This window comes from the organism of the source record quoted next, unplaced genomic scaffold, assembly GCF_019419815.1.
Source record: "Pyrus x bretschneideri cultivar Hongxiangsu unplaced genomic scaffold, Pyrus_bretschneideri_v1 Contig66, whole genome shotgun sequence".
Taxonomy (NCBI): domain Eukaryota; kingdom Viridiplantae; phylum Streptophyta; class Magnoliopsida; order Rosales; family Rosaceae; genus Pyrus; species Pyrus x bretschneideri.
In genome coordinates, this window is record NW_025999805.1 from 1479931 (window position 1) to 1494116 (window position 14186).

Here is a 14186-nt window from a genome sequence, read left to right on the forward strand (position 1 = left end):
TTGTTACCCGGAAAGAAAAAAAATGTTAGAAATGGTACTTAGGTAATTATAATGAATGGAAAGACTTCAGGAGTTATATTTAGTTCCGAGTTTAAAAGATTTTATAAGAGATTATAAATTTAAGGGTATTTAATCAAGATTTTAAATGAATTTATGAAAGTTTATGGTTATTGAATCAAAATTTTAAAGTAATTCATAAAACTTCGTGCATATTCAGATATTCAATTAGGAATTGATTTTAAAGTATTCTAAAAATTAAGAATTTTGATGAATTTAGAAAGATTTTATAGTGTATTTTAAGTTTTAGGAAAACAGGCTTCTCTCCTAAGATTTTGAATGAATTCATATTGAGCCTATGAAACTCCATTAGAATTCCATCAAACTTCACGCATTTATAATTCTTTTAAAAACCTTCAAAATCTTAATTGATACATCCCCTAAATGTGAAAAAAAAGTAAGAAAAACTAATGAAAATGACTTGAAAACTTTGAGTTTTAACGATAAAAACAAAATAAATGGTAAAGTGAATAATACCATGATTGATTTTTTAGTGTAAAAATATGATTTTTCTTTAAAATGAACAATACCGGGAGCTTTTCGTTAAAATTCCCAAAAAAGTAAACATAGACGTTAAAACAAAAATTCGACAAAAAAAATTAAAATAAAAGAGAAAAGAGAACTACCCATCAGTTGAAAAAAAAAATACGCAAAGCATACAAATCATATTTAATTTATGAGCAAATGTTAGGAAGATTAAATTTGCAAATCATATAACGTGTCATTAATATAAAATAAGCATGTTAATCAACATTTAAATAATAATTCAATTATCAACAATTGCATCATGTGGTTTATAAAATTTAATTCCAATATTTGATGTTCATAACATACCTTTAATTTATAAACACATATATAAGAGAGAGAAAGATATCAAAAGAAGAATTTTGAGAATTTTGGGGAAATTTTGAGCCGTTGAGGACATTTTAAGAAGGACAAAAACGAAAGAAAAGTGATGCATGCATGTTTAAATTGTAACGAAGAAGTGATGAGTCGAATCAAGACAAGAACAAAATAAAACTGTGTGATTGAAAGGGAAATCTAGAGTTTGGAATATTCTGTTGTAAACATCAATGTGAGTCCCCACATGTAACGTCGAAAGCCGTCATTCATCGTATTTGGACGTACCAAGTTGCATCTTTCGTGCATGCCAAAGGTAAAAAAAGCATGAGCAAATACCGTCATTTTCTTCTAATTATTTGATTGAAAGATATGATACAAAATCAAATGCAGTGATATTTTATAATTTATATAATGAATCTTATTTAGTGAGATAAGATTTTATTGTTGTATTCGATCGGGATGTTGACAAATCCTAATGGATTTATAAGTTGATGAATTTTGATGAATGTGTATTCAATTGAGATTTTGAGAGAATTTAATTCTTTTAATGAATTTAGGGATATTCAATCAGGATTTTAAGTGATTATCTGAAATTCAATGTGTATTCAATAAGGATTTTAAGATAGTTTATTAAAATCCTAAAAAATTCAGGTGTATTAAATTATAAATTTAAAGAAGTTTATACATATGTATTCAATTATAATTTGAATTTAAAGAATTTGGAAAAGTTAAGAAATGAGAGGGAATTAGAGAGATTTTGTAATATATTTTAAACATCCAGAAATCTCACATCTCCCCATGAAATTTCGAGGTAATTGAATCAAAATTTTATATGAAATCTTAACAAACCAGTTAAAGTCCATAAAATCCATTAAAATTTCTCAATTTCCTAATTGAATACACCCCCAATTAATTTCTAGTAAAATTTTGAATGAATTTCCTCAAATTCGTAGGGGTAGAGGTGCTATTTGTAAATGTTTAAAATACATTATCAAATTTTCACGAATTCACCAACTTTTTAAAATCTTTTAAAATCAATTCTTGCTGGATACACACTTGGATTGTTAAAAACTCTTTTAAAATCTTGAATGAATATACTTAGACTTTCAAAGAATCATTTAAAATCCTGAGTACTCTTAAATTTGTAAAAAAAAAAAAAAAATGTTAAAACTCTCAAAATTCCAATTAAATTCACCCCTATGATTACTTGAAAAAGAAGCAAAAGAATCTTAGGGAAAAGGGTCCTTAAAACTTAATAATTATCAAGAAACATCAGAATTAAGTTGTTGAATCTGATTGCTAATGTGGTGCAATGATGTGCACAAGACGGCTACGGCTGTGACCGTCATCTAAAAGTGGGGTCGCGACAAATTGACACCATAAACTTATATCATGGGAAAATCAAGAATCGAAGAAGTCATAAATACGGAAGAGAAAATGACAAAAGGATCAATTACCCCTCTTAATCAAATCTGGACCAGAGGATCAATTGCCCCTCTGAATCAAATCTAGTTCTTGACTTTTATAAGCACTGAATTACTGATTGTATTGTGGGATTCACATACTTTTTTTTATTTTGTATGCGTTGATAAACACGTAAAGAGTCAAGGATCAAAATAATTTCAATACTCGTTCCGCCCAAGTAAACATCCTTATTCATGGCCGCTTCTTCTGCTGGAATTTGGAAGTTTTCAATCGGCAAAGCAGGATAATGTAAATGCAGGCAGAGAGCAAGAGTTCGGATTCCACCAGGAAAAGGATTAGCACCTTTGTTCTGAGATTATAAGTTTATATTACTCGCTAATCACTATTATGATATATCCTAATCAATGGAAGCGTGTTTTATTAGGAGGAGAAGATCTTGATTTTTGACAAGGTCGTAGATTCTTGCATATGAATTAAATTATTTCCCCAAAAAAAGACAACTCCTTCAGTACAAAATATACAGCGGAGTCACAATCAACAGTGTTGAGCTAATAAGAACCATAACTTTGTCTTGTTTTTTTCCTAGGAAATGAGAAATTACCGTCCAAATGATAAGTTCCTGATTGAGTTCTTTCCCAGGCATGACAAAGTTCTATCCAAATTTCCCCATCAGTGTCTCGAAACGGTCTTTCTAACTACGATTACTGCATACAACAAAAGAAACCGAAACATCTACGAAAGAACCAGATTTCAAGAATCTAGGTGATATCATCTGTAACTCCACATAATCTGATCTATGGACACAATCAATTGTGCAAGTTTAATCAGAGAAGTAGAAGATGAAAATATCTGATTCACATTTGAATCTCCAATCCTGAAAACAATTCAAAATCGCAAAGAACAGGATCTGCTATTGTTTTACTTTCTGTGTTTGAGTGAGAGTAGGGTGAATTCAATAACTAGCAATGCACTCTCAATCATTTGAACAAGAAAGAAAATGAGTCATTGCATGGAAGAAACTGCACTATACTGTTAGGACTGAACAAGAATGAGATATATTTCTCCGTGTTATTAATCTCGTTGTCAATGCGAGAGCTCCGATGATCATTACAATTAAGAAACTCTCTAGCTGTTCTGATGGCTTTCGTCTAGAAAATTGCCTAATGAATTCAATCGCAAAACTTTCATCATGAACAATAGCACAAATATGGACAAAGAACAAGGAGAGGAAGATCCTGAGATTACTCAAACTCCTTTAGTGCTTCGGCTCCAGCACCAATCTCCAATATCTCCCCTGTAATCTTTGCATGTCGTTGCCAATTGTAAACATCTTCAAGTCAAAGGCATTGCCCGTGGCATTGCTCATAGCATTCATTCTTGCTGCTGATTCCTGCAATGCCCTCAAAATCTAACTGTTCAAGTAGAGGGATCATGGCATCAAGAATCTGAACAGGGTCTTGTTCAAATTCCATAACCGGCGAAAGCCCTTCCCTCTTTACCTTCACACTCTCCCCTCCACACTCAGTTTGCCTTACTTAGCTGTCAGCCTAAAGAACTCATCCTCCATTGCAGTCAACACTATTCACATTCACATCAACAACCTCTCCCTTCGGCGACAATGGAAGCAATGTATGAATAATCAGTTCAGATTTCACCAACAAAACGAATTTAGTCTACTACAAGCTCAACTTCTTCGCCAACGAACAGCGAAAAAATGTCATCGGCAATGACCTGAGCCTCTTTTGTTGCTGCAAATAACCCACTTTCAATAAACCTATCGACACAAATCTCAGGCCTACGCAAAACATACGAGTTACCCTTTTTTCCAACACTGATCAGAGTGATATCGAACCCAAATTTCTTCAGTTCCGCGATTCGAGCCTCGGCCTTTTTACCACAGAGTTGTTGAAACTGCCGCAGAGGCCTCGGTCGGCGGTGATCACAACAATGGCAACTTCCTTACAGGCCTAACATTTGCGAGAGGGATATCCACACTGAAGCCGCTCATTGATGTCGTATAGGACCTCCACAAGCGTCTCAGCAAAGGGTCGGCCATTAATGACTACTTCCTGGGCCTTTGGAACCCTGGCAGCCGCCACGAGCTTCATGGCTTCGGTGATTTTCTGGGTATTTTTTATGGAATCAATTCGGACCGGAGCTCACGCAGACCGCAGTGGATTGCTGAAGATTGAGAACGGATAGGTTAGGGTGACTGGGTAGATTTAGGGCAAAAGGGGTTTAGGGTTTCTAATGTGTTAGAAATTGGGGGTTTTGCAGTAGTATTTATCAAATATAGCTAAAAGTTAATTTTTAATTTAAAAATGTCAATTTTTATAAAAAATTTCAGGTATATTCAAAATTTTACTTAAATAAAAATAATTACTGTTAAATTTAATAATTAAATAAATTAAAGGTCTTTTAGCTAAAATGATTCATGACATTGACATAACTCCTTAATCTGATACTTAACAATGAAAATCAATAGTAGTATCCTTGAATTTATCTATTGTGAATCATTTTAGTCTTTCTTTGAATTTATCAATCGTGATCATTTTAGTATCTTCGTGAAAAATCTGCCAATTGCCTTGTTATTGCGATGATGTGGTGCCACGTGGGTCTCACAAATACAATCATATATGTGAAGTAACTTTAAAAATTATTTTTATATTTAAAACTAAAAATGATATTAGTAAGAAAAATAAAAATTATAAATAAAAAATAAAAAAAAAGTTAAAGGAAGAAGCCGTCTTCTTCATTTGGTGGGTAAATCTAACGGGCATGCCCAAATCAAAACCCTAACCTACCTAAACCCTTATCCTCTCACAATCCAAACCCTTCACCTTCCAATCCAAATTTCCTCACCCTGAGATAATTTTAGTGATTATTTCTTAAAATTTTCCTTTTCCAATTGGGTTCGAAGATTATAAAGAATTGATGCAATTTAGAAAGAGTTATGTGTCCATGAATTGGCGACGAGGGCAGAGACTCGGGTCGTGGGAAGAAAGAATGCGTTGAAGGCATGATTGAAATTTTAGTGCTCCCACTTGCGGTAACCGCAGCAACGCTCAATGTCGGTGATGAGGGGGTCGAAGGGGATAGGGTTAAAATGGGGGAGTGTAGAAGCGAAGGTGAAGTTGGACTGGAGCTTGAGGCGACTGTGGCTAAAAAACCTTTAATTTATTTGATTGTTAAATTTGAGGGCATTTATGTCTATTTAAGTGAAATTTTGAATATATTTGCAAGTTTTTATAAAAAAAAATGGAATTTTTGAAAGGGAAGTGTTATTGGCATTCCAAAAATCTCATTCTACACTCTTCACAAGTGTATTTTTCTTTCCAAACATACAAAGTTTGAAGTGTAAAATGAAATTTTTGGAGTACTAATAACAATTCCTTTTTTGAAATTAAGAGTTAATTTTTAGTTATATTTGATATATACTCGTTTTGCAGAGACGCACACGATTGAATTGGACACAACCAAGGACCAGGCTTCTCTGCCCTCCCAGTTCCCATACACTCTCATCCTTTCATATTTGTGCGGTCACGGTTAAACTACGTCAACATTTTATATCACTATTGCTTTTAGTCTTATTATTTCTATAAAAAAAAATCAATATAAAATGTTGACGTGGCTTAATTATGACCGCACAAAATAGAAAGAAATGAGAGTGCATGGGAACTGGGAGGGCAGAGAAGCCAGGTCCCACAACCATTGGGTTCTGGTTCTACTTTTGCATAGATTGAAGAAATTCAAATCTCTGCAAAAGCCTTATTGGATTGAATTGAACTTTACGAAAGCATCACAATTGAAACCTCTTTTTTTTTTTTTTTCCTCTGAAAATCGGATCTTTGCTGGTGGAAATTTACTCCTGAGATTTGTGGACTCGGGAGTCAATTTGCCGGTGGAGATGTGCATATGTTTTTTTTTTTTTTGGATAGTTTTGTACAACAAAAATGTTACTCTCATCACCTATTTGTATTATAATTGGAGAGATTTTTAGTGTGTCAAGAAAACAGACCAGTACACCAAGTGTCATAATACAAGTGGTTGAAGTTTTTTTTTTTTTTTTTTTTTTTTTTTTTTTTTTTTTTAGTTTCCAACCACTTGTATTATGACACTTGGTGTACTGAGTCATGTTCCCATCACATTGAAAAATTTCTCCATTAATTGTATTATATCTCTAATAGAAATGGGACCGACATTCATTGACGGACTCTACCTTTATTAGAACAATATTACAAATAATATAAATAGGTGATAAGTCCAGCATTACTCATTGCAAGATGCACTTGCATGCCTGGGTTTTCCAGTCTTCAATGTCGTTGAAAAGGATAATGCTAGATAAACTAAATTTAGAGACAAAATTTGTAAATGATGTATCATCAATAGGAATAAACATGTTTATCAAATCTTAAGTAATAAACTAATCGTTAAATTCTATGTTCTTTTTTTTTTGACAAAAAAAAAAGAACAAAACTTCTATATCTTTTAATTTTTAAACTTTACTGATCAATCAATACCCAATTTGCTGACCCTTTGATGCAGCCCACTGGTATTTTAACACGTCTTTCAATTTTTTTTTCTCAATATTTGCTATCAAACCAAACACCAGCTATTACTTTAAACGCATAGCCAAACACTACCTTTCTTTTTCATTATGGTTGATTCATCGACGCCGACCACACCGGTCACTCCTCTAACCTTTCTCCTCTATCAACCACCCCCACTATCTCCAATCATCGTCCCATGCCGACTCCTTCCCAACCCATCGTCCAACCCACTCCCACCTCCCTCATCGAGACCAACGCACACTTCCTCTTCCAGATCGGAAAGGATAATGAGTTTGAAACATCGGACAGGTAGGAAAAGAGAAGTTTTATCTAATGAAGTTTTTTTTTTTCTTTTTTCCGAACAAACAATATTATCTACACTAAATGATGAGTGGATTCGTCCTTACAATGAGTTAGCAATAATGTGATTCAAATTCGTTTTTGACAACAATCGAACCTAAGGTACCGTTTGGTATATGGGACGGGACAGAATGCAGTGGGATGAGACGTTCCATTCCATTTTTGATGAGTCAAAAACAGCGGAACGAGTTTTGATTGAATTTTCCTTTCACCTTACCCCCTGGAACTACTCGTTCTATATCTGTGGAACACAAAATTAAAACATTTTAGGACAAAAATGCCCCTTACCTTTTTTAATATTTACCATCCAAATCATAAAACAAACCCTAATCATTCTCTGCCGCTGCCTCTCTTCTCGTAGCCTTCCTCCTCATCCTCTCTCGTAGATGCTGACTACACCCAGCTAGCACGCAGTAGCACGGAGCCACTACTGTCGTGTTGCAGACCTAGGTATGTGATTGATAGCTTGTTGAATCTAAGTTTTTGACTTTAATCGATGAATGTTTTATGATTCAAATTTTTTTGTGCTCATTTTTTTTCATTGTTTTGCATTTTAGTTGAAAGTTTTCTGGATTTTAATTAATTAGGTATGACAATCTTGCAGCTGTCTCACATTTCGTATAATAGAAGAATCTCATTTCTAGCTAACAGTGAAACTTGTGATATATGTTAATCTATTAGTTATCTATATATTGGTGCGGATAACTGAATTTGTTAACTTTCATGCCTACAAGTTAGCATGCTGATTCTTGTATTGGAATCCTAGATTTCAAGGAGATGGCAAACAACCAAGAATTCCATTGCTAGTCAAAGTCCATTTTGTTCCGCCGTTGGTTTCGTCATCACCATTGTTGCGAGAAATCGTAGCTCTGTCCGTCAAGCCACAGTCGAACTCGAATGCTTCAATGGCATCCTACACCAATAATAGCAAACCATTTTTGAGCAGCTTTAACAAGTGTGCAGTGTTTGGGTTTAACTCACAGTAATGAAGAAGCCAAAGCTTCAGGCCCTTTTCAATGGTTACTACATGACGCCAGTGATAACATCAACATTAAGGGCTATGGAGAACACAAGAGCGTCAAATTACAGATTCTTTGCCTCTGCAAGTAGCCATCAACGAATACAAACACCACCAAACGTAGACATGAGGTATTGAGATCTTTGATTTACAAGTTTAAAAATCAGAAGGCCATGTGGCATTGGTTTTTCCATAGTTTCTTTGCATGTTATACTAATGGCAAGGTGGTCATGAATGATGCTTATTTGAATGAGATAAATGGTTGGGTCAGCATGTATGAGGTTGGCAAGTTTGTGATGGTTTTGAATGCAGACAAAGTGTTCGATGAAATAGGTAAGATACAAAATGAGGTTGGCAAATTTGTGATGGTTAGTAGCTAATGAGTGAAGCAAAGAATACTTGTATAAATAACAAACACCTCTCTTTTTCTGTAATTCATTCATTGTTCAAGAATACAATTTTTAGTCATTCACTTTCTCTCTCTAAATTCTGTGCCATTATTTTTCGTTTTGGTTCTTCTGCAACCTCCAAAGGCTAATCATGGTATTGTTATAAAAATGACGGAATTCATGGCATAACATATCTTCGACCATGTGCTAGTGTAAAAAATATGTCATAAATAAACATATATGTGATCAAATATGAACAAGTTCAAAAAAAAAAAAAAAAAAAAAGTCCTATCCTATCCCACGCATAAACATTATACCAAACAACTGATGGAACATGGGTAAGCTAGTCATTTAATCCTTCGGTTCCGTTCCGTCCTATGCATACCAAACCCAGAACCGAACAATCATCCCTTTCCATCTTGCGCGTACCAAACATAACACAGAATCTCCGTTCCGTTCCATTTTGTCCCGTCCCATCCCATTCCGTTCCGTCTCATATGCGTACCAAACGGTACCTAAGATCTCTTACTTTTAAGTGAAGTAGAGGAAAAATGTAAATCTCGTTAAAAACATGAGAATAAATAAAGTAAATTGTAGCAATGGTCCCTTAATTTTAATCAAATTAGAGCAATGGTCCCTCAACTTATCAAAATGTGTAGTTATGGTCCTTTTCGTTAACTTTGTTAGAATTTTGTCAAAATAAGTTATGTTGAAAGGACCATTGCTACAATTGGAGTCTCTCAACTAATCAAAACGTGGAGCTATGATTTTTTTGTCAACTTCATCAAAATTTTGTCAAAATGAGTTATGTTAAAATAACCTTTGCTACAATTGGGTTAATGTTTGAGGGACCATTGCTCCAAATGAGTAAAAGTTGAGGGATTATTTCTTCAGTTAGATTAAAGTTGAGGGACTAATGATAATGAATTTGTAGTTGATGAACCATAGCTGCACGTTTTGGTGAGTTGAGAGACCAATAATAATTTTTAATTAAGAGGTCATTACTCAAATTAAGTTAAAATTAATAGACAATTGCTAAAATTTACTCGAATAAATAAATTAAAAATATAAGAAGAGTAAAAATGTGAATCTCATTAAGATTATAGGACTGCAAATAATTACAAGGACTGTAAAAGAAATGAATTTACATTTTTGAACCGTACAAGCTGCACCCCGAAACACCAACGAGCAACCACCGCGACAAGGAGGCCTATGCGGTGTTATATGGACCGCTGACGAGTACTGGCTTTGGAGGGACTAATTACTGACTCCAGGATGATGCTGTAGCACTTTCTCCTGCAAACGACGACTGCCGTAGAAACACAAACCAAACATTGGACTGCAATTCTTGGACATCGAACACGATGCTGGTAATGTTTCAGTGAATCCCTTTTGAAATATGATTTGGAATTGGGGGGAGAGAAATGTCGAAGCTGTTTCAGAAGGTTGCTGGGTTCTTTACCAATCGGACTATGGTGGGAATGGACAGAGCTGGCAACCGTTACTTCGCCAGAAAAGAGGAGGTCGATGGCATCAGTAAGTCTCTCTCTCCCTCCCTCACTACTGTTTTTTGCTTTCGTTTATGCTGCATTATGGCTCATGGGTTTTGTTCAGTTTGAGTTTTTGTGATTGAATCTCTTGAATTTGCCAATTGGGCTGTCATTATTGTGCTTCAAAATTTGCTACACTGGGATAAAGGAATTGCATTGACTTTTTTTAGGTGTGAAACGAACTCTGTTTTGATTTCTGATTGCATTTCTTAATTTGGTAATTGCACTGTTCCTATATTTTGTTTTGGATTCAAACAAACACATTAGATAAAGGTTTTTTCACTCTAGGAACTGTAGTTAGAGAAGTGGAGTTCACCTTCCCTTGTGAGTTGTGAGTTTGCTGGACCAGGGAAAGATTTAATAGCAGCCTTTCCCTCATTTCCACCGTATGCCAAAGTTAGAGTGACGAAAAGATCAGTGTTACAGTTTGCGCCTGGAGCATTGTCGTTTTTCATTGAAACAGTTGTCAATTAATTTTTTGTGCAATTACTTTGGTTGCTGGCAGAGGCCTTTTCCCGCTTGGATTGATACTGCAAGTATGCAACTCAATCTACAATATTCTTAATTCTGTCTGATTCATGAAATGGAAGCCATCATAGCTAATATCTCCTGGTAACCAATCATTAGTTTCTAAGGCATGTGTTCTCATTAGTTGAGCTGAGTGTTTCTTCTCTATGAAAATAAATACTAAAGTTTGCATTGAGTTGTTTGTTGAAGGTGAGATAATCGATTACAATGTGGTATAGCATGAAGAATATGAAGCTGTACTAGTACACCTAATGCTCTTTTTTCTTTTTGTCCATTCTCGTTGACACACTAGTGAAAGAGGAAAGATGGGTGGCATTCAAGGGCGAGGACGATCCGACCTCAATTCCAGGTACTTTCTTTGGACCTAATACAACTTTTGTTCAGTTTCAAATCCTTGGTTCACCTGCTTCGGAAATATTTTTCTTTGAGTTATCATATCAACAAAAAGGTACTCTATTTTGGGCTGTTGAAATATGGCTACCTATCCATATATACACTTTTGATATACAATGTCATTTGGACTGCATTGTTGCTGTGGCCTTATTTTTTCCTCTATCCTTTTTATGTTTACTCTTTGGTCATTTTAGTTGAGTGGATATGTTGGCTCAATGGGCAGCGGAAAAGGGCTCCAACGCAGGAGGTAATCTTGACACATGTTACTCTAATTCCTTGGTGTGATAAAGAAGAGAAATTTGTTTGGATTTTGTTGGTGAAAAGGTGGAATATTTTTATGTTATTGTTTATTTTTGTTGGTAAAAAAGCTGAAATATTTTCTTTTTAATCACCATCTTATCTTCCTAGATGGTCCTGATATCATTTCCTCTATCTAATTCTTGTCTAAGAGACATTTTGTTATTGTTGTTTCGTTTCTTCTGTTTGATAATCTTTTCTACACTTCAGGAACTGGCAGAATTGGAAGCAAGACGTGAACGTGTCCGGCAGAATGTTGCTCGTATGTGTCATTTCTACCATTAGTTTCTGGTTTCTTCTGCTACCATTGAGTTATAGGTTTACTAAGAAGCTTTTATTACAAGATCATCTTCTGTTGGAATTTTAATCAAAATGTACGATAAGTGAATCGAGGGATGCAATAGTTGCATATTAAGGTGGTAATCTTTGTCATGAATTTCTGAGATAAGAGAAGAGATAGAGAATGAGAGTGAGAGACGTCCACACATCCAAAGATAATGGCTAGTAGTGCAAGATTAGCCTCACCAGCCTTAATATAGGCCTCTTAGTGGTAAATACTTGAATGCTGGCAACAGTGGAAAAAAAGAAGTTATCATACTTTCATTTCTTATGTGTCAATTTTAAACCAGTTAGCTGGTAACTATTTTGTTTTAATCTCAGTCAACAGATTACTCTTAATGCACTGTTCTCCATATCTTTGAAAGGGTTATGCAGATCCAAATTGGGATCCGCCGTATAATTTTGATAAGTTGATTGAAATCAATTTTAAGTGCTTTCTGGATTTTACTCAATGAATCCCATTGTTGATAATTTTCTGAAAATTCCCTCCAACTCCCGCACCAAGTTTGTCTCCTTATCATGACATCTTTAAAGTTTCAGTGGGAAATTGGTGTCACATACTTATAAGTTGGATTTGCATTACTTTCAGTTTTCTGTTTGATACAGAGATTTTAAGAAACATATATTTAACTTTTATGCCTTTTATTTCTCAAAGTTCTAAAGAAAGAAGAAGAGGAAAGGAAAGCAAGAGAATGCAGTACGCACAAAATCATCAACACCGGTCAGCTTCTTACTGGAATCTTTATGATATCTGTACCCTTGTGCTCATACAATTATTCATTATTATGAGCTATGCTTATAGATAAAGTCGGAGGTTCAGATTTGAAAAGTTTCATTCGGCAATTTCCTGGGTCTTCTGAAGGTAACTTGTCTTTTGTATCCTACCCATCTCACATACATGTTGTTTAGGATGAGAATTTATATAGTTAGGCAGTTTATATGGATTTTTTCACAGAAAGGTTTTGCAGAAAGAGGACTTTTATTTAAAGGCTATCTTTTAAGATTGTGGAGTCCTCGTTCCTAATTGATTCTGCGGAGCATTAAAAATTTTGCCTTAATTATTGTATTTTCGAGGTAGAATATGGCATATTAATTTGTTTTCCTTGTTTCTTCTCAAAGGTGGTGTAAATCAGGAAGAATCTGTTGCCACAGAAGGAGTGAGGTAGGTCTGCTAACATGAGTAACAACACCACCACCGCTATCCATCCTGCTCAAGTTTGTTTTATCACCCATATGTCATATTTCTTTATGGCCATGTCATGTCTTTATGCTTACATTGTTGTGTTAATATGTCACAGGAACTCCAAAGAGAAAGAGGCAAAGAAAGCAAAAGAAGTTCCAGAGTATGTTCCATATTCCTCATCCGCAAGTTTGCGCAAGCATCGCTAATTACATCTTGAAATCATAAATAATATGATAATGACTGGAATTTGTGAATTCCCTTGTTCTGAAATCTATAAACAAAGAATCCCAAAATCTTCAAGTTTAAAGCGACATATATTAAAATGAATGTCATTTTCCCTAAAAATGAGTGCTGGATTGATGATACTACATGTTGAACTTTTTTTTCCAGGTCTACAGAGCCAACAGGATCCGGTCAAACATTCAGGCCAGGGACATGGCAGCCACCAACATGAAGTCGAGTTGATAATGCCGTAATGCATAATTAAGGGTCCGACCACACTAACCCTTGTGTCGAAGCATAATGCACGGATTTGTTCTGCCGGGGCCAGAGTATAGCTGAGTTGTTAGAATATTGGCGAAGCTCCGTATCGTTGTAGCCTTGTAGGGAGCTTCTTTTGTGGCACAATGCAGTGCATTTGATTTTTGCTTTCTCTCTGAGATCCAAAGAAAAGAAAGAACAAGCACAATACATCCTTCATTTTTAATTTTTTGACAAGTGAATACAGAGTTGTACACCAAATTTTTGTTACATTTATGTACATCGAGGTCGCTATGACTTGCAATTTTGGTTACATTTATGTACATTTGTTGTGTGATCAAGGTCCTGAGAAATAAATTTAAGGTTGTATGCCATATCATTCCAAGTGCCTGCAGTTATATAAATGAACACTCGGTATATAGAAACACTTTGAAACATTTGACTATAACATGCTCCGCCTAACACTAATTAGTTCTGACCGGCTATATTAAAATAACAAATCTGGTCACAAAATTAATGTTATGCAAACTACTAATGTTGTTTATTAGTAAAATTTAAACTTACATCTACTTAATCGAAACGTTATTCAAAAGTACAAATTGAAAATGTCTTTTATTGCGTCTTAATTTACCTCATGCACTTTTCCTTTCTCATTTTATTACGTCAAGTGGGTTAAAAGATTATTACGTCAATTAGGTTAAAAGAGTCAATAGCTTCGTGTGAGAAAGACTCTTTGTTCTTTTCAACTAGTGTACACATTTGGAACATCTAAAA

At 34.8% G+C, this 14186-nt stretch overlaps 1 protein-coding gene and 1 pseudogene across 2 annotated transcripts; one reads left to right on the forward strand and one right to left on the reverse strand.

Annotated features, from left to right (window-relative positions):
- Positions 1-3357: 3357 nt before the first annotated feature.
- LOC103951453 lies at positions 3358-9060 on the reverse strand (annotated as a pseudogene).
- Positions 9061-9750: 690 nt separating this feature from the next.
- On the forward strand, positions 9751-13731 carry LOC103951367 (NADH dehydrogenase [ubiquinone] 1 alpha subcomplex assembly factor 2). 2 transcript variants are annotated; one of them, XR_007254110.1, is made up of 9 exons: positions 9751-10178; positions 11013-11069; positions 11308-11360; positions 11621-11672; positions 12405-12470; positions 12552-12611; positions 12869-12964; positions 13048-13092; positions 13323-13731. XR_007254110.1 is itself a non-coding variant. In XM_009362723.3 (9 exons), the coding sequence occupies exons 1-9, from the start codon at positions 10067-10069 to the stop codon at positions 13384-13386; spliced, it is 552 nt and encodes a 183-aa protein (XP_009360998.2). In that variant the 5' UTR covers positions 9756-10066; the 3' UTR covers positions 13387-13731. The 2 variants fall into 2 exon arrangements, 1 of the variants encoding a protein (XP_009360998.2); XM_009362723.3 differs by having other exon boundaries at positions 9756-10178; positions 12869-12911.
- Positions 13732-14186: the final 455 nt, after the last annotated feature.

Coding starts and splice junctions, on each gene's coding strand:
- LOC103951367 (XM_009362723.3), top strand. CDS start 10,067: ATGTCGAAGCTGTTTCAGAAGGTTGCTGGGTTCTTTACCAATCGGACT. Junction 10,179..11,012: donor AGAGGAGGTCGATGGCATCA/GTAAGTCTCTCT, acceptor TTGACACACTAG/TGAAAGAGGAAAGATGGGTG. Junction 11,361..11,620: donor AAAGGGCTCCAACGCAGGAG/GTAATCTTGACA, acceptor TCTACACTTCAG/GAACTGGCAGAATTGGAAGC.